At 44.4% G+C, this 26,187-nt stretch overlaps 1 protein-coding gene across 2 annotated transcripts; it reads left to right on the forward strand.

Annotated features, from left to right (window-relative positions):
- The first annotated feature begins 2,144 nt into the window (after positions 1-2,144).
- Positions 2,145-25,805, forward strand: LOC120399073 (serpin B10-like). 2 transcript variants are annotated; one of them, XM_039526960.1, is made up of 9 exons: positions 2,145-2,210; positions 7,683-7,801; positions 12,291-12,468; positions 15,123-15,239; positions 18,895-19,029; positions 19,443-19,560; positions 20,568-20,710; positions 23,063-23,230; positions 24,556-25,805. In XM_039526960.1, the coding sequence occupies exons 3-9, from the start codon at positions 12,301-12,303 to the stop codon at positions 24,958-24,960; spliced, it is 1,254 nt and encodes a 417-aa protein (XP_039382894.1). In that variant the 5' UTR covers positions 2,145-2,210; positions 7,683-7,801; positions 12,291-12,300; the 3' UTR covers positions 24,961-25,805. The 2 variants fall into 2 exon arrangements, with proteins under 2 accessions (XP_039382894.1, XP_039382893.1); XM_039526959.1 differs by lacking the exons at positions 2,145-2,210; positions 7,683-7,801 and adding an exon at positions 9,811-10,045.
- The last annotated feature ends 382 nt before the right edge of the window (positions 25,806-26,187 follow it).

Here is a 26,187-nt window from a genome sequence, read left to right on the forward strand (position 1 = left end):
TACAATACAGGGACCGGTAAATAAAACTGGCAAGGAGTTTTCCAGTGATCTTTAGCGTATTTTCAAAGTCTCTCTTTTGGGGATTATAGAGAATGTTCACATTAAGGCAAACAACATGTAATGTAGACAGGGCCAACTGGTTATATTTTCAGTCTTTGATTTACTAATTCTCTGAAGCCAGAAAGAGAATTAGCTTATGAGAGGTTTTCCAAGTGGACCAGCAGAAAACTGATGGTGAAAGCTATAGCAGAGTATATCTGCCAGGGATCAAGTTGGAAGAGAAATATTACTTCCACCCATTCTGAGCTGTATGTGAATGAAAGATGCTTTCAATCCACACTGAGCTGATTTTACAAGGCACCATTGTTAGCTCTTCTATGGTGCCATATTGTTCTGGTACCATCACTCAATTTGTAGCAGATCACTTATTTCTCTTTTTTTATGAGGCAGAACAAGACCAAGAGCATCCTGTTCCTTAGCACAGCAGATCTCAGCCGGGGTTCCGTGGCCTCCTGGGAGTCTGCGAGCCCTTTCAAGGGAGCCGCGGAGCCCTGCTGCTGAAGCCCCGATCCCCAGCGCCCCCCGGAGGGCTGAATCCTGGAGCCCCGAGCCCTGCTGCTCCCTGTGGAACAGAAGCCCTGAGCCCATGAGCAGCATTGGGGACATGGAGGGCATTGCCCTCCACCCCAAACTGCATGGCAAGATCATGGCAGTCTCGGGGGCAGCTCCCACCCCATCTTCTCTCCCCACCCACTGGCCAGGTCAGAGGTGGAAGCTGGAGCCAGGCAGTGTGGGGCAGCAGCTGCTCTGGCTGGTGCCATGGAGCCGTTAGCAGCAGCAGTGTTCCCTCCTCTCTTGCTGGTGCCCCAGGTTGAAGCTGCTCCTCAGCTCCCAGCCCCCTTTGCTTCCGCAGAGACAGCCGGTAAGAGCCCCCTGGGTGGGGAGATCCGGCTCCATGGCTTGCAGGCCCCTCTGGGAACAGGGACCCCAGGGGAGCCCTCCCAGCACACAGCCCCTAATGCCCTCGCCCTGTACCTTGAGCTACCCCGCTGCCCACACAGCCCCTAGTACCTCTCTCCCGACACCCTGTGCTACCCCTCTGCCCACACACAGTCCCTAGCCTCCCACCTCCCTGTACCCTGAGCTATCCCCCACCTGCACACAGCCACTAATACCTTCTCCCTACACACTGAACTATCCCCTGCTCAAACAGTCCCTAGTACCCCCTCCCAACACCCTGAGTTACCCCCCCCCGCCCACACACAGCCCCTAGTATCCCTCTCTCCACCCTGAGTTACCCCCTGCCTGCACACAGCCCCTAGCCACCCCCTCCCTACACACCCAGAGCCACCCTCGGTGTGCACACAGTCCCAGCTACCCCTCCCTTCACCCTGAGCTATCCTCTGCCTACACACAGCTCCTAGCCTCCCCCCTCCCTGTACCCTGAGCTCTCCACCGCCTGCACAAAGCCACTAATACCCTCTCCCTACACACAACTATCCCCCTGCTCACACACAGTCCCTAGGACCCCCTCCCAACACCCTGAGTTACCCCCCTGCCCGCACACAGCCTCTAGTGCCCCCTCCCTATATGCTGAGTTACCCCCTGCCTGCACACAGCCCCTAGCCAGCCCCCTCCCTGCACTCTGAGCTGTTTTTAAACTTTTTGAGCTAAGCCCCCCACCTCTGAGTTATAATTTTGGGTTGCATATCCCCACCCCCACAACTGAGACAGGCTGGGTGACCTGCTGAGGTGAGTCAGGGGGTGGAGCTGGCACTCCCTCCCTGGCCCTTCCGTGCAGAGGTGGCTCTAACCCTGCTGGCTCCTGCCCTCCGCCCCCACCAATAGAAGTCAAACTATGCCCAAGGCCCCTGCCCCAAGCCTGCCCCTCCCCCCCAACCCTGTTGGGCCCTGGTATTTTTATAGCATGTTGAGGGGGGCCTCAGAGAGAAAAAGGTTGAGAACCCCTGCTTAAGCAGACTCTGTGCCCCTTAAGAAGTGTAACTTGCTGTTACCTAATAGGATCTTGCAGAAGCAGGAATGTACCACATTTTCTTGAGTGTCTAAACATTTTGGGTACTTTTTCTTCACTTTCCTGTATCTTGGTCAGTTGTAGAATCAGGAATAGGAAACAGTGCAAGTGACCACAATACATTTAAAGATAAAAAAGTGTGACTGTCCCTACAGTAATCTGTGTGGACCTGATAATGGTAAGTGAATTTCAACTTAAACTCTCGGCAGGAATGTACCAATTTTTTCTTCCAATGATGCTCTAAACTGCATCATTTTAGACTTTTGTAGCTGTTCTAAGCCAGAGGTGGGCAAACTACGGCCCGTGGACCACATCCGGCCCGCGGGACCCTCCTGCCTGGCCTCTGAGCTCCTGGCCCGGGAGGCTAGCCCCCAGCCCCTCCCCCAACGTTCCCCCTCCCCCACAGCCTCAGCTTGCCCTGCCGTTGGCGCAATGCTCTGGGCGGCGAGCTCCTGGGGCAGGGCAGCTACGGAGCCCAGCCTGACCCAGTGCTCTGTGCTGTGCAGTGCATAGCTGGCTCCAGCCGGGCAGCCAGCCGGGTAGCGCTGCCAGCCACCAGTGCTCCAAGCAGCACGGTAAGGGGGCAGGGAGCAGAGAGGAGGGGGGGTTGGATCAGGGGCAGCTCCAGGGCCCAGCACACCAAGCGCATGCTTGAGGCGGCATGCTGCAGGGGGCGCTCTGCCAGTTGCCAGGAGAGCGGCAGGCAGGCAGCCTTTGGTGGCATGCCTGCGGAGGGTCTGCTGGTCCCGTGACTTCGGTGGACCTCCCGCAGGCGTGCCTGCAGAGGGTCTGCTGGTCCCGCGGCTTTGGTGGAGCTGCGGGACCAGAGGACCCTCCGCAGGCACGCCTTTGGGAGGTCCACCCTAGCCACAGGACTGGCGACCGGCAGAGCACCCCCCGTGGCATGCCGCCGTGCTTGGGGTGGTGAAATGTCTAGAGCTGCCCCTGGGTTGGATAGAGAGCAGGGGAGTTTGGGGTGGTGGTCAGGGGTTGGGAGTGTGGGCATGCTGCAGCAGGTCCCAGGCATGCCCCTGGGAGTGTGGATAGGGGTCAGGGCGGTCAGAGGGTGAGGGACAGGGGGGTTGAATGGGGGCAGGGGTTCTGGGGGGGTTGGATGGGGTGGCAGGGGACAGTCAGGGGCAGGGGTTCTGGGGGCTGTCAGGGAGAAGGGGTGGCTGGATAGGGCAGGGGTCCCAGGGGGGCCATCAGGAAGGAGAGGAGGGGTTGGATGGGGCGGCACAGGGCAGTCAGGGGTGGGGGGGTCAGGGTTCGGAGAGTGGGGTGGGGTGGGGCAGGGGTCCCACAGGGCCGTCAGGGAACAGGGAACGGGGGGATTGGATGGGGCAGAAGCAGAGGGAGTGGATGGGGGTGGGGGCCGGGCCAAGCCCTGCTCCCCTAACCGGCTCTCCATACAATTTCCAAAACCCAATGCAGCCCTCAGGCCAAATAGTTTGCCTGCCCCTATTCTAAGCAGTAAAAACAGGCTTCATTTGAGAAATACATCTCAGCAAAAAAAGTAAATAAATGTAGAAACAACCTCCACACCCTGATTTCATTGACTTGACACACAGGCATGACTAGAAAGAGGATTTTATTGTAAGGATTGGTTTGTAGTCTTCACTAGCTGAACAAGCATTTACACTGTGTCCATCTTTATCTGAACAACAACTGACAAATTGTCAATGTGCATTTTCTATCCCATATTCTCTAATATTCACACCTTTGGAAAAGTTTTAGATTTGGGACAGATTCTGGCCCTGTAAAAACTCTCATCCTGGAAACACTTATATATGTCTTTAATTTTACACACATGAACAGTCCAATTAAATTCAAAGGGACTACTCACCTGCATGAAGTTAAGCATGCGTTCAGGTGTTTGCAGGAGGCCTTACTCTATTAGGGCTAGTCTACACTTACCCCAGCGCGTGTGCGCGTGTTTTCGACTTCGAGGAGTTCGAACTATAATCTCTAATGCGATAGTTTCGACTTCGACTCCGCGCGCGAAGCTCGGTACACCACCACCACTGCAAACGCGGCGGAGTCAACCTTGGCCACGGGACTTGATTCCTTGGAGCCACTGGAAGGGTGAGTAGCTCGAAAAAGGTACTAAATTCAGCCGCTATTTCCACGCTGCTGAATTTGATCACCCTAGTTCGACCCCGCTTCTTAGTGTGGACCAGCCCTTAGAAAGGTATTACTTTGCGTGAGTTAGGGTGGTACCACATGGCAGTGTCAAGACCATTCTTAAAAATTACTTGGTGTTCTCTCCATGTTTCCAGATTGAGTTGAGAATTTTCAAAGACTTGTGTATCATTGTTATTGCAGTTTCTCATTTTTTCTAGGTTCTTGCTGGACAAGCTATTTTCTCTGAAATATCAGGAATCTGGTTTTTGGAGCTCTGGGTGGCTCATTTTCTTTTGGTTCAACACAATGGGTTCTGCAAGCTCTTCCCAATTCAACACTTACCTCTGTATGTTAGTTATTTTCAGATTCTATCTTCTGTTGTCCAGAACCCCCATTTTATCCTCACATCCACCTCTCCTGACATCAGCCATTTCTTTACACATCTCTTGAGCTTCTACATGGCTAATTCTTTGCTCAGTCACTTCAACTTTTTTAATAGTTTGTCTAACTTGGAGTCAATAGGGTACTTTTATATTTTTAAACTCACCCAGTCAGTTAAACATGACATTTGCGGAGTTCTTAATGTTCTTGATTAAATCTAATTTCCATGTTGGAGCCCTCAGCAAACTGGCCCTGGATACCATCCTCTCCCCTTGCATCTGTGGGTTATTTGGTCATCATCATCAGAAGTGCACTGACTGTAGATGATCCTGACTGTTTCTACTGATTTCTTCCTCTGGATGGATCTCTTGCTCCTATATATGATAAATAGATGATAAAATCATAAATAATTCTATAAACTAGAACTTAAATGCAGGTTAGGACAGGCTTTTTTTGAGTGGGTGTGTGGGACTGGACCCCACAGACCAAGTGCCCAAGATGTGTGTCTAAATATCACAAAATATTCAGAGTCCTTCAGTCCATGTTACTTTACTCAATGGCTTTATTTTTTTTTTATTTTGATAAAGGGAAGGGAGGAAGGGAGCACAAGCACACACAATAGCAAAGTGTGTAGGGAGGAAGGGAGGAGGGAGAGGGAACAAACAAGGAAAATATGCATGAACAAATAACGAAGCATTATTATTTGAACATTCCTCATTCCTATGTGCCAACTATCTGACTAGAAAACTGCTTTTTTTTTTTTTTTCAGTTTTTTTTTGCATTTACTGGCATTCACAGTAGACTCCAGTGAAAAAAAAAGAAAAAAAAGAGGCATTATTATTATTGATAGATATTGTAAGAGGTGGTTTGTGGGAGAATCAAAATATAGGAAGCAAGAAAACCTGCCCCCACCCAATTATCTTGGCTAGAAATGCAGGCAAATTCACCAGTTGTCTGTCTGTCTTTTTTCTCTCTCTCTTCTGTCTTGTCTCAACCAGTCAGGGTTTTCCATTAGCTTAGTCTCTCAAAGGAAATTTTGATTCATTTTTTTTTTTTCTAAAGATTAAAAATTTCAATTTGAGAGGAGGATTTCTTTTTTCAAATTTCTATATAACTCTCAAAAATCAGCTAGTTCTTTTTCCTGCTTTACAAAATTACATTACTCACAATATATATACTACTTTGCATGCAATAGGTTTGCAAAATTGGGTCCTCCATAGACAATTGGGCCCTATGGGCCAGATTCTGGCACCCTAACTCAGTCCTCTTCGATAGTCCAAAAATGTAATTTGTGTGTGTTTTGTACAAAGTATGTAGTATCATTAAAAAAAGTGATGATTTCCCCCGTAGTAGCTCATTGATTTGTATGTATGTGCTATTATATATGAAGTTAGGAAGTTTGGCTATGTATGTGTTACTGAAACATGTTGTGAGGTTGAAAACACCCTCAAGCAGCCTTTCAGGTTCAACAGTAAACAGGCCAAACAAACAACAGCACACCTGGAACACCTGAGGGGCAAGGACTGAACTGTGGGAAGTGATAGTCCCAGGCTAGAGTGATTTTTAGCCTGTGTATGAAAACCTGGGAAAGCCACAGCAGGTTGTGTCTTAAGAATCTGCCAGCCTGCTTATCACTCAGGGTGAAAATTTGTTAATTCATATCCTACGTATCTAGTGTGTTAAGCTGAGTTTGCAGTTTTGTTTGTTTACTTACTATGGTAATCTTTTGTTCTGTTTGCTATCACTTATAATCACTTAAAATCTATCTTTGGTGGTTAATAAACTTGTTTTTGTTTTGTCTAAAACCAGTGTGTGGAAATTATAGCTTGGGGCAGAAAGTTGTTGGATGTCTCTCTCCACATTGAGGGAGGGGGCAAATTTTATGAGCTTATCCTGTACAGTTCCCTGTGCAGCACAAGACAGTATAATTTTGGGTTTACACTCCAGAGGGGAGGGTGTGCCTTAGCAACTGGGAGATGCCTTAACTGAGCCTTCCTATGCGGAGCTGATCTCAGCATCTGTCTGTGAAACTGCAGCTGGGTTTGTTCCTATCTGTGTGTATGCTGGTGAAAGAGCAAGCTTGGAGAGCTTGCCAGCTTATCACAGTAGCACAGTGTAAGAGGGGAGCCCAGGCTGGTGGGTCAGATGGGCGCAGTGGTACCCCAGTCCCAGGTGGCACCCCGAAATGGGTGGGAACCTGTCACAAGCTCCTTTGAATATTTGTCAGGTGTGGAAAAGGGAAAATAAGTGTGTTCCATCATTGTACATTTCTATGAAGATATGGGTCTGTTCGGAAGTGTAAACAGATGTGGGTTATTTTTAACAAAGAATGGAGGGAGGTGGAGGGAAAGAGGAGAGAGAAAGGGGAGTAAGTTCCATATTTGAATGCCCAGCCCCTGCTGGAGCCGCTGTACTGAACACAACAATGTCAGTGTGACACAGGGCAAGAAGCCACCTCTCAAGAAGACCTGCACCTCCTCTGTACTGTGCTGCTATTTCAGCCTCTACACTATTTAATTTCTCCCCATATAACACAGCTGTGCTTTCTAATAACCATAAACAGAGAAGGAGACCACTTGGTAAGAACACATTAAATAATGTGTGCTAGAATTGTATACACTCTGTCCTAGAAAGATATAGTGAAATCATAGCACGATGAAGGAGGGGGCACAATTTGAAGGAGCAGGGCAGGGGGTAAAGACAATGTAGGGAAGCCAGGGGTGGGAGGTATTCTTTCTCTGTGAAATTTGGAAAATACCAGCCATTTGATGCAATTTAGTTCATTCAAAAAGGCAAAATCAATTGGTTTTCAGAAATTAAAAAAAAAAAGGCAAAAATTTTAACAAGAGGCCCCCAGATAGCCCTTCTCAACACATCAGTGCATTGATACTAAGCTACATTTTTATAACTGGTTTCTGTTTGGTGTTCTCTTCCAGGAAAAAAAGGGGATAGAAAAAAGATCTTAGCACCAGTTAAAATAATGTAACATGAAGCAGAGAATTTTCTGATTCAGCAGTAAGGCAGCTGCCACAAAGTCACACCCTGTGACATCAAAAGAATCTCAGTGATGTTTTTATACATGACTATTACCTGTAAACCTATCATTAATCACAGTGTGTTTCAGTGTTACTATGCTTTGTTACAGAGAAACCCAGGTTCCCCCTCATAGTTTTAGCATTACAAGTCAACTGGAAAATTTCAAGACTGCTTGCTGATGTCTGCATCATCACTGGGACTGCATTTTTGTGAATACAAAATCTAAAGGTGTGTATAGCTAGCAAAGTAATACAGTTTATATATGAATTGCAGCCTCCCAAAAAGTATTTAGAAGTAAATTTAGATTGTGCTTTTGAATAAGCAAAAAACTGAACAGAAGAATCCCCTGCATATAAATATTGCCAGTTTTGAAGATTTCCACTGAGCAAAGAAATCATGCTTCATCAGCATGGAGAAACTTTTGATACATCAAGACTACTCAACATCCATTTCTTTCTAACATGGGTTGTTCTTTAGATCTAACAGAAATCTACAAAACACATCAAATTTGAACCAAATTTGAGCCAAATAATTTTACTCTGAGAGTTCTGCATGAACAAGATTTCTCACTGGAATAAATGTGTTTGTAAACAAATAGGAGTCATGAACAACTGTACAGATTTTGGCAAAAATTTCCAAAACTAAGTCACTTGTTGGCAGAAACCAGCCATGGAAAGTTTCAGCCCCTGAGCAGTCTGAAAGAGTTGAACAAGACTTGAGGGGGAGCAAGAGAAGAATACTTACAATAGAAGATGCATTGTTGCCTTGATTTTGGAAAGAAACTTGTATTTCTTTAATTAGAGAGAGAAACACTGAACAGTGTAGAAAAATAAGTGAAGAAAAAGATTGAATTAATTGCAGGAGGAAGAGAGGTAGGCAGAATGCCATTACACAAGTGGAAATTTACCAGGTCACTGTAATGGTCAATATTAGTCCTGCACAGAGTGCAATGGAAGCTTGGATGACCACAACGGACAATCCCTCACATTTACATCCCTTCAGAAAGGCAGCACCTCCCCCAACACAATGTCTTCTAACAACACGCTGGCGCCTTAATTTAGCATGAATTTAGAGGGAAGAGTTCCACAATTACCAAATCACCAGCACTGCTTCCTACTCGCTTTTGTGTTTTCCTTGGAGAACCTCAGTACATGGAAGAATGTGCGTATATATATTTTTTATTGTTATCTCTCATCCCATCACAATGATTTAATATATATTGTCCTTTTACTTGAACAGAATTTTGTGTGTAACATAGATGCACTTCTCGTAGATTACATGTCACAGGAAAATAGGATTTAAGAGAAGACAGCTTTAAAAATATTGGGCTACTTAGAAATTATATTGAATAACCACAGAAGTCTTTAATTTCACCTTATACTGCACGTGTGTGTACAGTGCATCACAACCATTTCCCAAGCTGTAACATCCTCACTGTAACACCACTGATTACAGAAAAAACTGGCCCAGTACATCTGTCATTCACCCAATGAATGGGGATATAAGTGCTTATGGGCACAGCACTATGAAGTGGGAGAGCTTGTCCCACTGACACAGCTTCTGCTGCTCGTGGGGGTGGGGTTTTTTATGCCGACAGGAGAGCTCTTTCCTGGCAGCATAAAGTGTCTTCACCAGACGCTTTGCAGTGGCGCAGTGTGAGATAGCCTCACACTTTCTCTGGAATGAGCTTGGGGAAAGATGTCACCATCTTTTTGTTAGTTAAAGTTGCATGGACTTCTAAAGCGATGAAGCAAATTAGCACAACTCACAGGGTTAGCCAGCAAGGTCCCTTGTCTCAGAAAGAACTGTTCTATTTAAATCACAAGGGGTAGTCAGGTGAAAAATCCTTGTCTGTTCAGCAACCCTCTGTTCCTTGTCTCTCTTGGGATTTTATAATTTCACAAGTTCTACTCCTGCAATAGGTAGACAAAACCTGAGTATCTAATACGAAAAAGCAAATATTTTATAATCTAAATATATATTCCCCTGAACCCTGTGACAAGCACCCTCCCATGTATTTTTCACACATTATGGAGCAGTAAAAAGGGCACAAGGCCTTTCTTCATCTCCCTCCCTTGCAGGTTATTAACTGATGACCTCATGGGAGAAAGTGATCAGATATTGTATTATGTGGAAATCGACACATTACAAAGCAAAAGTTGTTTCGAGTAGTGCTGGTTCATGTCATTACTAGCCTGTTCCCATGAAATGCCTGTAGTAACAATGTGGCAGCCAGTCCTGTACATGAGATCATTCCCACCATCCCTTTACATCCAGCTCTTATGGGATGGCTCAGTGCTTCCATAGAGATACTTCCTTTCAGCAAAACTAAACTGCAACATTCTGAGTCACTGGAAATCTTTCTGTGGGAGGGGTGAAAGAAACACTATATATTCAGCCTACCATGTGTGTGAATTGTAACAAACCCAAGAAATACATCGAGTGCCAGACTTCATCCTTGAGCAAAACAAGGTATTGTAAAATTACTTCAATAGATTCCACATTTTAATTCTCATTGATATACTGTGGTGTTTGTAAATGCATAGAAAGTATACATGGAGGGGCTCTGGATGGAAGCAGTGTAATAAGAAACATATTTTAACGAGATAGCAGACACTGTCTAGAAGAGTAAGTTAACTTTAATTTTATCTCTTACAGAAAAATACACAAGAAGATCAAATTCTATTGTGACTTGCCTTTAGACTTGGCAGAATTTGTCTTGTTTTTTAAATTTTGCTAGATAATATCAGTGTCTATTTTTCAGTATTTTTTAGATTTGCATGGATTTAAATTATCCCTGTTGGGTGAAATTGGTGTGTGTGTTTCCTGACAGTAGATGTTGAGACTCAAATGTTATGTTAAAAACACAAGCTGTCAACATCAAAATATACAAAGTAAATATTCTTAAATCAACAAACCATACCTATTTTTATTATTCTTTTTGTAGTTCATTTGTACCAAGCCTAATTCAAAAGTATAAATCACTTATATGTTCCCAAGAAGCATTTTTCTTACTTTTAATATGTGTAATTTTGATTATGATTGATGGAAATATTTTTTCATCAGTTTGTGTGTACAGTGAAATTGATGTTTACTGATAAAAATCTAATCCTTCCAAGCCTACTTATATTTTATGCAACTCCACTGGATGATGTGTTAATCAGGGCAGAGTACGGACCTGTGTATATATTAAAATTACTGTATTCTAGTGTTATTATTTACATCAAAAAACCTAGATTATAAGCTGCCTGGGGCATAGACTGTCTTGTTCAACATTTGTGCGGTATCTACCTCAGTGGGGTCCCTGATTCATATCTGGGGCTTCAAAAAGTACAAATAATAAATAATAATTGTGTGTATATTTGTAAACTACCTCCTCCCCCCGCCCCCCCAAAAGAATCCTTGCCCTGAAGAGCTGGATGTCTAATAACATGTATGAGTACCATGCAGAAAAATAAAATACTGAATAAGTCAGAGTGACTACAGATTGTTACAGCTGGACTGTTTCACAGAAGGGATAGGATTTCAGGAGATTTTTGAAAGGCAAGAAAGGAATACATGGTATTTGACATATAGTAGTTGGCAGTCTAGCTCACTGAATATAGCAAAGTGTTCAGAAACATTCTGAATGGTTGATCAATTTGACCATGTTTGTTTCTGATTTATTCACTCTTTACAAATATCCAAGTCAAAGGGCTTTTGTTTGCACAAACAGGAACATTGGAATTGCCACAGACAATTGCATCAGGGGTTCATTTAGTCAAGTATCCAGTCTCTAGCTGTGGCTAATTCCAGATGCTGCAGAGGAAGGTGCAATAAGTCCCACGGTGGCCAACTATGGAATAACCTGCAATAGAGGAAGCTTCTTCCTAACCCAGTTAGTTGCAGGCATATGCAATGAACCATGAGGGGTTAAACCTTATAATATTTTTATCGTAGCTAAAGTAACTATTTAATGTTCTCATTAGTCATATAACCATCTAATTCTCTCTTGAATCCTACTAAGTTCTTGATGACTCAATGATACTTGTGGTAATGAACTCCATGGGTAAATTTGTGCATTGTGTAAAGATTTTTCCTTTATTACTTTAAATTTATTACCATTCAGTTCCATTAAGTTCTCGTTCTTTCGTCTGTTATAAAAAAAGGAGTTATGTGTGCATCTACCTATTTCACTATACACTGTGTAATCAAGGAATAGAAAATTACATGCAACTTAGATGGCCAATCAGACAGCAGGAATAACAGATAGCAGATGGTTGAAGTGAGCAGCCCATAGACTCCTGAGAGGGTGAAATGTGTTCCTTCAACTTCCAGAGCTTCCTTCAGTTCAAAACAAAATACTATACACAAATGCATAAAAAGCCAGCAGAACTTATTGCCACAAGATATCTTTGGGTCAGATCTATAAGTAGAATCAATATCCTCTATCAGAGGCCTTTTGAAAAGAAAAGGCTTAACACATACTGTAGAAGGGTCTCTATGAAATAACTAAAGTGAGGGAAATGTGTTTTAACACAGACACGTAGCACATACTAAGGTCCAAATGACTATTTAGCTGCCTGCACTGAAAAGCTTAGCTCTCAGGGTAGCTGCACCTCAGAAACTTTCAAACCACTTTAATTTCTTCAGTAGGAAATAGGGTTGGGCAGCAATCACCAGCATTATGCAATGAGCTGCCAGCTAGAGATGTATTTTCTTTTCTCTCGCTTTCCAGGTTTCAAATAATGGAAGCTCTGAGTGTGGCAAACACTGGTTTTGCCCTCGACCTTTTCAAACATGAGTGTAAGACACAAACCAACACAAATATCTTGCTTTCCCCTTGGAGTATTTCAACTACCCTGGCCACTGTGTACCTTGGAGCCAAAGGCAACACTGCAGATCAGATGGCAAAGGTGAGTTGGGACTACAGAGAATGTCAGCTTTTGAGAAATGCCACTACTATTGAGTAACATGTGTTGTACAACAACTGGTGCTTACTGATGTGGATGAGGGACTCCTGTATTAATTTAGATGGAATATAGAGGCCGAAAGAGCCAAATTTGTTAACATGATTCTGTCGCTGTCCAACATCAAACAATTTAAAACAAGTTTTGGAGGTTGGTATACAGAAACCACAGCCAGCCTGGTACCAGGGCAAACACATCACTAAAAATCCTTTACATCTTTTATTAAAGATACAGAAAAAAAGAAACAATAGTTAATATGTTTAAAAAGGCTTTTAACAGCATCCCTTGTTCTCTTTCCCTTTAGCTGAAGACAGAACCTCCCCTAGTCTGACAGCCTTTTAGATGGTGTTAAAGATGACACTAAGGCGTTGTCTACACTATGGGGGTGGGGGGGGGCACGGAGGAGAGGAGGTAAGTTGACCTAAGTTACGCAACTCCAGATATGTGAATAACGTAGCTGGAGTTGACGTACCTTAGGTCGACTTACAGCAGTGTCTACACCATGCTGGGTCAACAGGATCCGTTATTTGGTCACATTCCCTTAATCTTCTCATTCCAGTAAGTGCCTAAATTGACAGGAGACATGCCCTAACTGTCTGTCTGGGGAAAAGAGAAGAAGTTTGCTGAGATGGGCTGGAGCTGTCATTGTTGCTGTTGTTGTTAAAGTTTAAGCCTCTTTCCTAAAAGACAAAACAAGACAAACACACAGAAAAGGGAAAAGAAAAGAACATCAAAGATAGAAAATGCAGCTTCTGTCTCTGGCTTTGACTCTCACTTGAAACCTCACTGCTGGAAAAACACAGGCACAGCACATGATCTTGTCAGCCACTCGGAAATCAGGAAAATTTGTACAAGTATCAGGCTGTTTTGGGCATTGCTTTTAGCTGCCTTTCTGGCCTCCGGCTTACAGCATTGTTGCTAAACATACCGTCCTGACTGGCCAGAACAGAAATAAGGTGGAGAAGGAAAAGGACACAAAAAGAGTGTGAGTGGGATGGGGGGTGAGAAAGAGGCAGTCTTACATCTTAGGTGGTGTTTGGGATTCAGCTGGAGCGGGTGGAGGTGGTGAGGTCACTTGGGTCCCTCTTTCTTGGCCCAGTCTGGTCAGGACATCTCTTGGGATTAGGAAGAAAAAGGCACAATGGTGCCATGCTAGATCCTGGGGTCCCAGGAGACAGAGGGGTGGCAGCTGTGATGGTGACATTCACTTTTTCCCCTTCTCTTGTCTTTCAGTCAGTCGCCAATCACATCCATCTGCCTTCCCCTCCCAGTCCCAAAGGCTCTTTTCTTTAAAGAACCCCAAGAGGGAGTGAAGGGTGGACTACCCCATCCCATAGGTGAAGCATAGCGGGAGTCGGGGGCATGCAGAGGCAATTGCTGCCCCCCACACACCCTGATTTCAGTGAGTGCCAAGCTGCCCGTGCAGGGCTTGCTCTGTTCGGCCTGCTGCCAAGGGAGGGCAGCTCTGTCCTTCTCTTGCTGTACCTCTCCCTGGGCACTTCCAGCTCATTCGGCCCCTCCCCGTAAATGCTCGGGCCAGGCAGGGAGCTGAGGGATTGGAGCCACTTCTCATGAGGCCCCCCCCCCAACTCCCCTCCTGCCTGGGCCCAGCTGCTGGAGACAGGGGCCGAATGAACTGGAAACGTAATGTGGGGAGGACAGGACTCCAGCTCTGCCTCCCTGTCCTTCCATGTCTCTGTCTTCCCAGAGCTGGCAGCATGGAGCTGCCCCCCCCCCCCACAGTCATCATCATCATGAGCTGTCTATGCCCCATCCCTCATTATTGTGTTTGTGGTTAGCCTAATATCATGCCAGCAGCTTTCCACTTTTGATCCACCCATCTTTTCTTTTTTTTTTTTGAAGCAAGATCTTAACACAGTCCTTGAGTTGCAGACATGGGCCTTTTTGTTGAGAGTAATTCAGTCTGTCTCCCTTTTGCAACTTTTCCTATCAATATCTATTGTTATAGGGTATTGTGACACTTTATGAGCTCTCACTCACTTTTCACAGTTGAGCTCACAATTAGGATAATTTGGGAGGCCCAATTATTACAAGAGCTGGCTCTCCCCCCCTCCCCACCCCCAATGCTGCATAGCGTTTTACTGACCCACACACATGCTAGCTTGTTGTTACATATTTTGGATGGTGCAGCTATACTTCTCGTTTCTAGAAAATTGGTAGGTTTTGGTGTTTACAAGATACTAATAGGAGAGCCAAAGGTAGTGTTCCACACACTATTAAGTCAGGCAGAAACTGGAATAAAAGACTCCTTCAAGCTCGGACTGGAGCCCCCTCACAGGGACCCTCCCAGAGCTCAGGCTCCAGCCCAAGCCCCAATGTCTACACCATAATTTTACAGTCCTGCAGCCCAAGCTGTGGAAGCCCAAGTGAGCTGACCCCGCCAGCCACAGGTGTTTAACTGCTGTCTAGCCGTACTCTAAGTGACTAGCCTAAGACCACACAGTAAGTTGGGGCAGAGGCAAGAACAGAACCGAGATCCAGGTCTCCTGACCCCAAGTCTTCTGCTTTAACCATAAGTTCTTACATATCAAGTGATCTATCTCTCACTGCATCTATTCTGTTTGCAATTCTCATTGTAGGTGCTTCACTTTAACAAAGTTGGAGGAGCTGGAGTTGACATCACAACCATAAAACCACGACGAGCCTATTCCAAAATGGAGGAGCTTCTATCAAATCCGTGTATCAGTGTTAAAAAGGTAGCTCACCAAAATAAATGTCTAAGGTGTCCAAGTTATAGGCATGTTCCCTTCTTTTTTAGACTGCCTTTCCTTCCATGTTTGAATTCACTTTGGTTTGCCTTTCTCCTGTTAAATGTACACAATGAATGAGTATGGTATGCTGAGAGGTTTCCTCCTGTAATATTGTCCCTGATACAACAAGAGAGACATCCTTCCCTTTTATGTAAATTGCAAAGGGTGTGACTTGCATTTCCTCATTTGAGGTACTCCGCAGAGTTGTGACCATTCTCTGTGTTTCTTTGCCTTTCTCTTTTTTAAATTTGTGGGTTTTCCCTTTTTTATTATTGTTAAATTTCTAGCTATTGAATATTAGAGTGTGCTCTGCACTCTTAAAGACATGATCCCTGCTTACAACAGCATCAAGGCTGCTCTCACACATGTAAATGCAGTGCTGGGTGAAATTAAGATATTATTGGCTCATACAAGAGACATGCATGTGAGATTTTGAGAGGGAGGGATTTTCCCCATGACAATGCCAAGGAAATACACTGCTGTGCTGAAATGTTCTGATATAGATAAAATTATTGTGCTGGGTGTAAATGGGCATAACAATCATGTCAGAGAATATTTCTATGGCACCCTGAAAAGTCCTTTATCGGTCATTATAGTGTTAGATGGAATGTGCTTGATTCATCATTTTTGGTGCAAGGGAGAGCAAATCACAATCCTCTCCACCACTGGTGCATCGCTGGTAGGATTCCCTCATGGTAGAGGAGAGATGGTCTTTTCACTAACTCCCTACCCTACAGTTCAGCACCTTTAAAGTGTGGCTGGCTATACAGAAGACCTGACAGCGGATGATGGTCAAGAGTGTTAATTAATCAGCGCATTTGACAGCCAAACTCTTCCTGGCCAACTCCACCCACCTTTGGGGCTCTGCTGACAAGCCAAAGACCCCACTGGTGGAGAAGGGGTTTACTTTCTGCCAGTAGGAGCTCACCATACAGACTGGCATAAAGCCCAGTGTCTAGATCTAACTGCTTCCTCTCTGTTAGCAATCAGAGCTCATACCGTTTGCAACAGGATATCATCATTTTGAGATTATGGAAGTGCTGCAGGGAACTTTCTGTCTGTTTAGAAATTTCAAATTGTTTCATAAATCCTTCACTGTCATATGCTTGTAAGATATGAATGTACTATGATTCCAAATTCTGAGCCACCCTGCAGTTTTTGAACACTGATACAATCTTTATTTCTCTAATTTATTTTCTATAGCAAATTTAAGGGAGTGTATTTCCTGTACTTTTCTCTCAACAGCATTTTTTAAAAAGACTCCAGAGGTAGGGTGACCAGACGTCCTGATTTTGAGGAGTTTGTCCTGCATCCTGTTGTCCCGATATTTTGTTTCCTGGTCTTCGGTGGCAATTCGGCGGAGAGTCCTTCAGTCGCGGACGGTCTTCGGCGGTATTTCAGCAGCGGGTGCTTCTGTCTTTGGCGGCAAGGTTTATTACCTGCCACCGAATTACTGCCAAAGACCGTCCGCGACTGAAGGACTCTCCACTGATTTGCCATCGAATTCCCGGACAGGTGATGTGAAGAAGAAAAAAAATGCCCCCCCTGTGGCGGTCCCAATATTTTCCCCTTAACATCTGGTCACCCTACTCCAGAGGTGATCCTGGCAATTACAGACTGGTAAACCTAACTTCAGTACCAGGCAAATTGGTTGAAATTATAGTAAAAAACAGAATGATCAGACACAATATGTGGGAAGAGTCAACACAGCTTTTGTAAAAGGATATCATGCTTCACCAATCTATTAGAATTCTTTGAGGGGGTCAACAACATGTGGATAAGGGCGATCCAGTGGATATAGTATACTTGGACAGTATACTTGGACTCTCAGAAGGCCTTTGACAAGGTTGTTCAGCAAAGGCTCTTAAGCAAAGTAAGCAGCCGTGGGATAAGAGGGAAGGTTCTCTCATAAAACAGTAACTGGTTAAAAAGGCAGGAAATGAAGGATAGGAATAAATGGTCATTTTTCACAGTGGAGAGAGGGAAATAGCAGGGTTACCTGAGTATCTGTACTGGGACCAGTGCTGTCCAACATATTTACAAATTATCTGGGGGGGAAAAGGGGTAAACAGTGAGTTTGCAGACAATACAAAATGATTCAAGATAATAGAGTTCAAAGCCAACTGCAAAGGATCTCACAAAACTGGGTGACTGAGCAAGAAAATGGCAGATGAAATTCAATGTTGAGAAATGCAAAGTAATGCACATCAGAAAACTAATCCCAGGTGTACATAGAAAATTATAGTGTCTAAATTAGCTGTTAACATTCATGAAAGGGATCTTGGTGTCATTGTGGCTAGTTCTCTGAAAACATCTGCTCGGTGTGTAGAGACAGTGAAAAAACAATGTTAGAAACCAATGGGAATGGGATAGATAATAAGACAGGAAATTACATAATGCCAGAGATAATGCCACAGAGAATGGCAACAAAAATGCTTAAGGGTATGGAACAGCTTCTCTAAAAGGGGAAATTAAAAAGACAGGGACAGTTTGTCTTGGAAAAGAGATGGCGGGGAGTAGGGGGCGGGAAGGATAGAGGCCCTTAAAATCATGAATGGTGTGGAAAAAGTGAATAAGGAAATGTTATTTACCCCTTCACAGATCCCAAGATCCAGGAGTTACCCAATGAGATTACTAGGCAGCAGGTTTAAAAGAAACATAAGGAAGCACTTCTTTATACAGCACACAGTCAACCTGTGGAACTTGTTGCCAGGGGATGTTGTGAAGGCCAAAAATATAACTGGGTTCAAAAAATAATTAGATAAGTTCATGGAGGATAGAGGATAGGTCCATCAATGGCTATTAGCCAAGATGGTCAGGGACACGAACCCATGCTCTGGGTGTCACTAAACCTCTGACTGCCAGAAGCTGGGACTAGATGACAGGGGATGGACCACTCAATATATTCTGTTAATTCCTTCTGAAGCATCTGGCACTGGCCACTGTCAGAAGACAGGATCCTGGGCTAGATGGATCATTGCTCTGATCCAGGGTGGCTATTCTTATCTTCATATATTCTTAACTTCCATAGATAATAAGAACCTTGCAAAACTGTGCCCAAATTTACTGACTTCCTGCTTAACTTCCTTAAATAGGTTGACATCATAATTTTACCTGCTTCATGTGCAACAATACAAACAGTTTCCTAACACTACCAGCCAATATTGGAATCACATGTTCTACACATTTGGGGCAAACTTTCAATGTGATAGATGGGAATTTTGGGTTATGGGACTTTCATAAATGCTAATGGGCATCATATAGCTAAGTCTCCATGCATTGTACAGACACTGTACTATCACTATCTCTGTGCATGTGCTTTGCTTTTTAATATTAACTTTATATTTCAGTGTATTACAGAGCTCCCTCTTGCTCACACAGTGTCTATGGTGTGTCCACTGTCTGGAGATTTTATTGATAGGTTTAGTGCTCCTCATTCATATCAACACACAGTTCACAAAAAATTACTTGAGTAACTGTACAGGAGATTACATGCAACTGTCACCAGTGGAGCTATGTGCAATATATGATATTAGACGTTCAGAATCACTTGCCTAGAAATCGCAGATAAATAACCAAAATATTTCTTCCTTCTTTCAAGGCCAATCCGGAGAACTCAAGCAACATCCACGCAAGGTTTCAGGCACTTAGCTCTGAAATTAACCAACCCATTAAAAATTACCTGCTTAAAAGTGTCAACCAGTTATATGGAGAGAAATCATCACTTTTCAATAAAGTAAGTGAAGCAGTTCATCTATCTGTGTAATAGGGATACAACTCATCTTTATGATTGGTCTATGACAACAAACCAGACAAGACCTAAATGCAAATATTTTAATTACATCTGCAAAATGGTTTATTATCCTTTAAGATTTATTTCTCACTGACTCTTTGTAGATACTCAGATCAAAATTACAAGTATTCTTTTTATTTGCTTTTCCTGACTGGACTGTATCTAAGCATGAACAATCATAGATGAGTAAATGATTGATAACAAATATAACTAAAAACATTTTGCTTCTCTGAAGACAGAGTTTTATGCTCCTAGTACACTGTGTCATAACATGAACTCCCCTTTTTATTTGGCAGTAGTTGGCACAGATATATTGCTAAATAATATGTAAGACTCTTCTCTCTCTTGCCTTGAAGGAATATTTACAATCGATTAAAAAATATTACCACACAGAGCCACGAGCTGTTGATTTCATGGGAGCAGCAGAAGAAGTAAGAAGAGAAATCAATTCCAATGTTGAACACCAGACTGAAGGTGAGCTCGGGACTGTTCTTTTACCATTTACAAAGAAACATCATGTATTTTCCCACCCTAAATTGTTTATGAAGGGAGAGAGAAAACATTGATTTATTCTGCTACACTCTGCATTTGAACTGAAACACAAAATGGCCGCTGCCTCACTGCCCCGGTTGGAGGCAGGCAGATAACTACATATGAAAGTTCAGTAACACCAAATCCAAAATGACATTCCCCTTCAGTTATAACACTACTCACACCCCAAGGAAAAACACTGGTGACTACTGCTTTCCATTTGCACAAATATTTAGGATAACAATTTAACCTTCATGTGTTTGAAGGCAATAAGATACCACAGTGCTGGGCCTGATACAAATACTTACATAGCAAAATGTGTTTCATTGTGATGGGATTCCATTCAATGTGTTCAGGGGGTTCATTTTCTGTTATAAATGGTGTCATGGAACAGTCTGACAGAAAGGGTACATTCTGCTGAAACTCCACAGAGGAGTTTGTAGGCCTTTTCTCCTCCAAAAACAGAAAGTGGGTGAAGAAGTTTCAGCACTAGGGTAAGGTTCTGCAGCCAGAGGGATAAACTCTGAGCCTCTTATAGCTTTATACTGTACTTTTATCATGTGTAGGCCATACTCACCACAGTAGTATCTATGAGCCTCAGGCAAAATTAGTTTCCTCTCTTGGAGGCCACACTGGATTTTTTTTATTTTGACATGTCCCCACCTCTTCCTTTTTTTCTTCAGTCTTCTTTCTCTGTCCAGGGGGGGAATGTAGCTTAAGACTATCTATCAGGGTTATTACTAGCAAGAGGAAGCCTGAGTAGGGCAAAATCACTGAAGGAGACCACAGAGCCCAGCCCAATGTTTGAGGATATTTCACAATAGTCTTTTAAGACAGGAAGCTGCCCTACAAGTATGGTCTCAATAGCACATATTCCAAAACTCAGTTCCTACATTTACTCCAAGCAGAAAAGCTGCACAAATATATGACTGTCTCACTATTTCCTAAAGGTAAAATCCAGGCGCTATTGCCTGTCAACTCTGTTGATTCACTCACCAAGCTGGTGCTAGTCAATGCCCTCTACTTCAAAGGAAACTGGGCAAAGACATTTAAGGATGGAGTTACAAAGGAACAACCTTTCAGAGTGAACAAGGTATGTGACTAAGCCATGAAATGTTATAAATGCTGGTGGGCTGGAACAGAGAGAAAAGCTAGGGAGAGACCTGTCCCCCCATTTTCAAAAGCCTGCCAGTCTCTAAATCCTCACGGTGTCAGAGTTGTTTTAATTAAATCATAAGAATTCCCCTGAAGTATCTGCAATTCAGACAGCATTAGGGTGACCAGATGTCCCAATTTTGGGGTATTTTTCTTATATAGGCTCCTATTACCCCCCCACCTCATGTCCTGATTTTTCACATTTGCTGTCTGGTCACCCTACACAGTGCACTCAGTGCAACCAACAGAGGAACTGACAATACACAGAAGTGAAACTTAGGGTTCAGGTCTGTTTTCAAGCTGTGTTTACACAGCAATGTCAGCCTCGGGTTAGTGGGACTCAAGTCAGCTGACCTGTGTTAGGGAACTCTGGGCTTGAGCGTCTACATTGAATTTTAACAATAGGTTAAGAATTTTCTGACCAGTGCTTGAACCTAGGGCTCTGGCATCCACACCGCAGTGCACAGACCAGAGTCAAAGTAAACATATCCTAAGGTTCCTAGTACCCCCTACCCTGCAATGTTGACAATCTAGCTTATTGCCCACCCTGTTTCCTCACTATGAGGGTGCTACTGATGGGACTCAGGTGCTCACAAGGCGCACAGGAGTACATAAACCGCATAATGAGCTCCTTTGGTGGCTGTCTCAGTAGAATGACTGCAGTTTGAGAAGGCTTTTTTTCTAATCTCAGAATTGGGCTCTCCAGCTCTAGACCGAGTTACATTGGCAGGAAAATAGCCAAGTGCACCTGTAGTGAAGAGAATTAGGACATCGGTCTCCAGGGCTGTCAAACTATTGAAATGAAACTTTTCAATTCTTAATTTTTAAAATGAGAAGCTCAATGAAGGTGTTTTTCTTTGGTTGGGTTTTTATTTATTCTTGTCTGTTTTTTTAAAGTTTGACATAAAATGAAGGTACCTGAAGAAAAACACACGTCCCAGCCTGGCTGCTGCCGGCTATGGAGTAGCAAAGTGCATCCCCATGGCCTGGGTGCAGTGTGCTCCAACACCCAGTGGGCTCCCTTATCCCTGCACCCACTGTATCCCGGGAGGCAGGGATCAGGGATCCCCAGGGGGCTGCAGGAAAGTTTTGGAGCTACCTTCCAGTCACCGCCCTCACAGTGCTCACTGCGCCCCTGCAGACGCAGCTCCAGGGAGACGGGGGGGCTGGTAGCAAGGGACAGAGAGCAGATTGGGACCAAGCGCTGATGGGGAGGGATGACCCCCAATATCCCAGCGACTAGGAGCCAGCTCCTGCCCGTCAGCTTTGCTCCTTGCTCCGGGCAAGCTCCACGCAGCAGCAAGGAGTAGCTAGAGCAGGAAGTGGGAATGGGCTCAGCCAGGCAATAATGGCACTTCCAGCCACTGCTTTGACTGTCTGCTTCTCTGCGCTGGGAACTCTGGGCTATATCTGGAGGACTTCTCGGTCCCAAGTCAAGCAAGGGCTGCGTGCACACAGGAAACCAATAGGGCTCAGACACTAGATCCCAGTTTAACACTGGCTGGTGCCCTCCAGCCCTGCAGGATCCTGTAACCCTAGGTCTGAACCGTAGGTTAGCACATTTGGAGTGTGGACACAAAGAGAGGTTGCCTTGTGCCCGGGCTCAAACCCGGGCTTAAACTGCTGTGCAGACATAATCTCAGTATCAAAACTGAGAGGTGGAAATACACCTCTACCCTGCTATAACGCAACCCAATATAACACGGGTTCGCATATAGCGCAGTAGCAGCAGGGCTCTGGCGGTGCTTTAAAGGGTCCAGGGCTCTGACTGCTGCGGGGAGCCCCGGGCCCTTTAAAACACCGCCGGAGCCCTGCTGCCACTACCCCGGGGCTGTGGCAGTGGGACTCGCCGGCGATTTAAAGGGCCTGGGCTCCCCGCAGCGGCTGGAGCCTGGAGCTCTTTAAAACACCGCTGGAGCCCTTCCGCCCCTACCCCGGGGCTGTGGCAGTGGGGCTCGCCGGCGATTTAAAGGGCCTGGGGCTCCCCGCAGCGGCTGGAGCCCAGAGCTCTTTAAATCACCGCCAGAGCCCTGCTGCCCCTACCCTGATATAACGGGGGTTCAGCTATAACGCAGTAGGGATTTTTTGGCTCCCCATGACTGCGTTATAGTGGGGTAGAGGTGTATCAGCATAAATAGTGACAAATAAATTGGTTCTATGAAGTATCACTTTTTAGTAACCTAACTCATTATAAGTAACACAGGCAAGAAAAATTAATGTTAATATTTAACTATATTGTTTTCGCCTGATCCTTTAAAAGTGGCATTTGTCCTCCTTTGCCTTGTTGCAGGATACAACTAAGCCAGTGCAGATGATGTTCCAGAGAGGGAAATTTAATTGGACCTACATTCAAACAATGCGCACCCACATTATTGAGCTCCCATATGTCAATAATGACCTCAGCATGCTCATACTGCTACCAGATGACATCAGCGATGACACCACTGGCCTAGAAATGGTAAAGAAATTAATCATATTAATACGGGGAATTCAATTGTTTTTATATCCTAGATGATTATATGGCTGCTGTCTGATAGTAGGTGACACTCCATTCTGGTATTAAGAACAGGTGAAAAGATCTAGCTCAGGAAAAAATAAGGACAGATCCAAAACATTGTCTAACACTCAGAGAACCTGAGCCTTTTTTGACCTATGACAAAGGGTTTTCATAAACCCGATACTTTTTTGCACTTCTTGCTGTCATCCAGTCCTAGATGCAGAAGCCCCAAAATCCTCCAAGAAAGGCAGTTCTTTCAGCCCAAGCAAAACCAGAGACTACTAGAACCCCTGACAAAAAGCCAGGATAGAGGGGAACACTTCATACTAAACAAATATCTACATCTTTGAAGGTTTCCCAGCACTAATCTGTAAGGACACCAGAGCCGGCAGTACCCTTTCTCCGGCAAGACTCCCATTAACTTTAACTGGAGTTTTGCAAGGGGAGAAGCTCTGCTGGATCAGTTCCAAGAAGGGATGATGGAAATGCCATCATCTTCATTGTTCCTTTCCAGCTCCCCTCTTGAAAAAATACTAGGTGACCAGATTTCCAAATGTATTATCATACAATAAATATTTTAAATAAGGAAAACTATAACTTAGAACAACTCCGCTAACAAATAGTGACTTAAGCATATGTGTAATTAATTAACAATCATACTTTTCTGGTAGATTGCAAGCGGATAAGCTAGAATGCCAGAGGCTCAACAGATACAACAATACATTAACTGGGCTACTATTACGTAAATCAGGACTCTGCTGCTATTACGCTACAAATATTCAACACTGAAAGTATTCACTATGTGGGGTCAGGAGGGAATATTCCTCCAGGTCAGCTTGGCAATGACGCAGGGGGGTTTCACCTTCCTCTGTAGCGTGGGGCATGTGTCACTTGCTGGTTTGAACTAAAGTAAATGGTGGATTCTCTGTAGCTTTAAATCAAGGTTTGAAGACTTCAGTAACTCAGCCAGAGGTTATGGATCTATTGCAGGAGAGGGTGGGTATGATTCTGTGGCCCCTGATGTGCAGGACGTCAGACTAGGTGATCGTCCCTTCTGGCTTTAAAGTCTGTTCGAACTTCCAGTTACTGCACCAATCTGCTGTAAGAAAACACCCTGTTTTACAGTTAAGACACCTGTAAACAAGCCAGAAGCTTTTCAGTGATCTTCACTATATTTGAAAACCATCTCCATAGTTTCTCCATTCAGGATTGTGAAGGACATCAACGTTAAGGAAGTTTCATTTTCACTGCATAATTTTTGATTCTCTCTTTTTAACTAACTGTAGCTAGAAAGAGACTTGACGTATGAGACATTATCCAGATGGACCAGCTCAGAAATGTTGGAGAAAACTGAAGTGGATGTGTATCTGCCCAGGATCAAAATGGAAGAGAGTTATGACCTCAAATCTACTTTGAGCAGCATGGGGATGCGAGATGCCTTCAGTCAGGACCGAGCTGATTTCAGAGGGATGTCTGAGAAAAATGATCTGGTTTTGTCAAATGTTTTTCACAAGTGCTTTGTGGAGATCAATGAAGAAGGCACGGAGGCTGCAGCTGCCAGTGCAGCTTCTATGACATCACGAAGTCTCATTTCTGCTATTCAGTTTGCAGCAGATCACCCTTTCCTCTTCTTCATCAGGCACAATAAAACTAAGACCATCCTCTTCTTTGGCAGATTCTGCTCCCCGTAACCACTCAGATTTCTGTTGCTAAACAGGATCTTGCAGCAGTAGGACTGTACCACAAAGACATCGCCTCAAGTGTCTAAATAGCTTGGGTAATTTTACTTCACTTTCCTGTATTATTGGTCAATCTTTTAGCTTGGGGAACAACAAATAATGCAAATTATTAAGAATTTTTCTCTTCTGTTCATGTGGTTAGAGGACTTGATAATGATAATATTGGGCTACGACTCTCAAAAGCACAATAAAAATGCACTGGTTGCTTTCTAAATGACTGTAATTTGCACTCTTAGTACTGCACAACTATACAGTTTGCCAGAAGCTGGGAATGTGCAACTGGGGATGGATCACTTGATGATTACCTATTCTGTCCATTCCCTCTGGGGCACCTGGCACTGGCCACTGTTGGAAGACAGGATACTGGGCTAGATGGACCTCTGATCTGACCCAGCAGGGCCATTCTTATGTTCTTATGTTATAAAGCAGAAGAACAAGTTTGATATAGAGAAATGCATCTCAGGAATAAAACAATTACCTGGGCAGGCATACAAAGAGTACACAAGCAGGGCCAGATCTTCAGTAGGTGCAGATTGGACCACCCCCACTGACGTCAATGGAGCTAGGCCAATTATACCAGATGAGGCTGTGGCCCACAGTCTCATGAATTATACTGACTTAAGATAGGCATGGCTAGCAATGCAATAAAACCATTTGAATGTAAATGTTTTGTAATCTTTACATTTCTGCTGGCATTTTTTCTTGTTTGTAGACCGCTTGCAAGTGTTATGTTTCCTCTGCAGATAACATGCCAATGGGCAAGTATTGTACAAGAATCAATTGTGTGAACTATAAGAAATAAAGTGCATTTTTCTTACAACCATCTGCTTTGTAATAATTTTACTTTCAGCCAGCATCATACTAGGGCAGAGGTGGGTAAACTACGGCTGCAGGCCAGATTCGGATCACCAGCCATTTTAAGCCAGCCCTCGAGCCCCTGCTTTCCCTACTCCGGCACTCCAGCTGGGGAGCAGGGTTGGGGGCCGCTCCAGGCTGCCCCTGGAAGCAGCAGCATGGCTCCGCTCCAGCTCCTACATGTAAGGGAAGCCAGGGGGCTCTGTTCTGCATGCTGCCCCTGCCCCAATTGCCACCCCCGCAGCTCCCATTGGCTGGGAACTGTGGCCAATGGGAGCTGCAGGGACGATGCCTGCAGATGAGGCAGCGCACAGAGCTGCCTGG

Source organism: Mauremys reevesii, linkage group 2, assembly GCF_016161935.1.
Source record: "Mauremys reevesii isolate NIE-2019 linkage group 2, ASM1616193v1, whole genome shotgun sequence".
Classification (NCBI taxonomy): domain Eukaryota; kingdom Metazoa; phylum Chordata; order Testudines; family Geoemydidae; genus Mauremys; species Mauremys reevesii.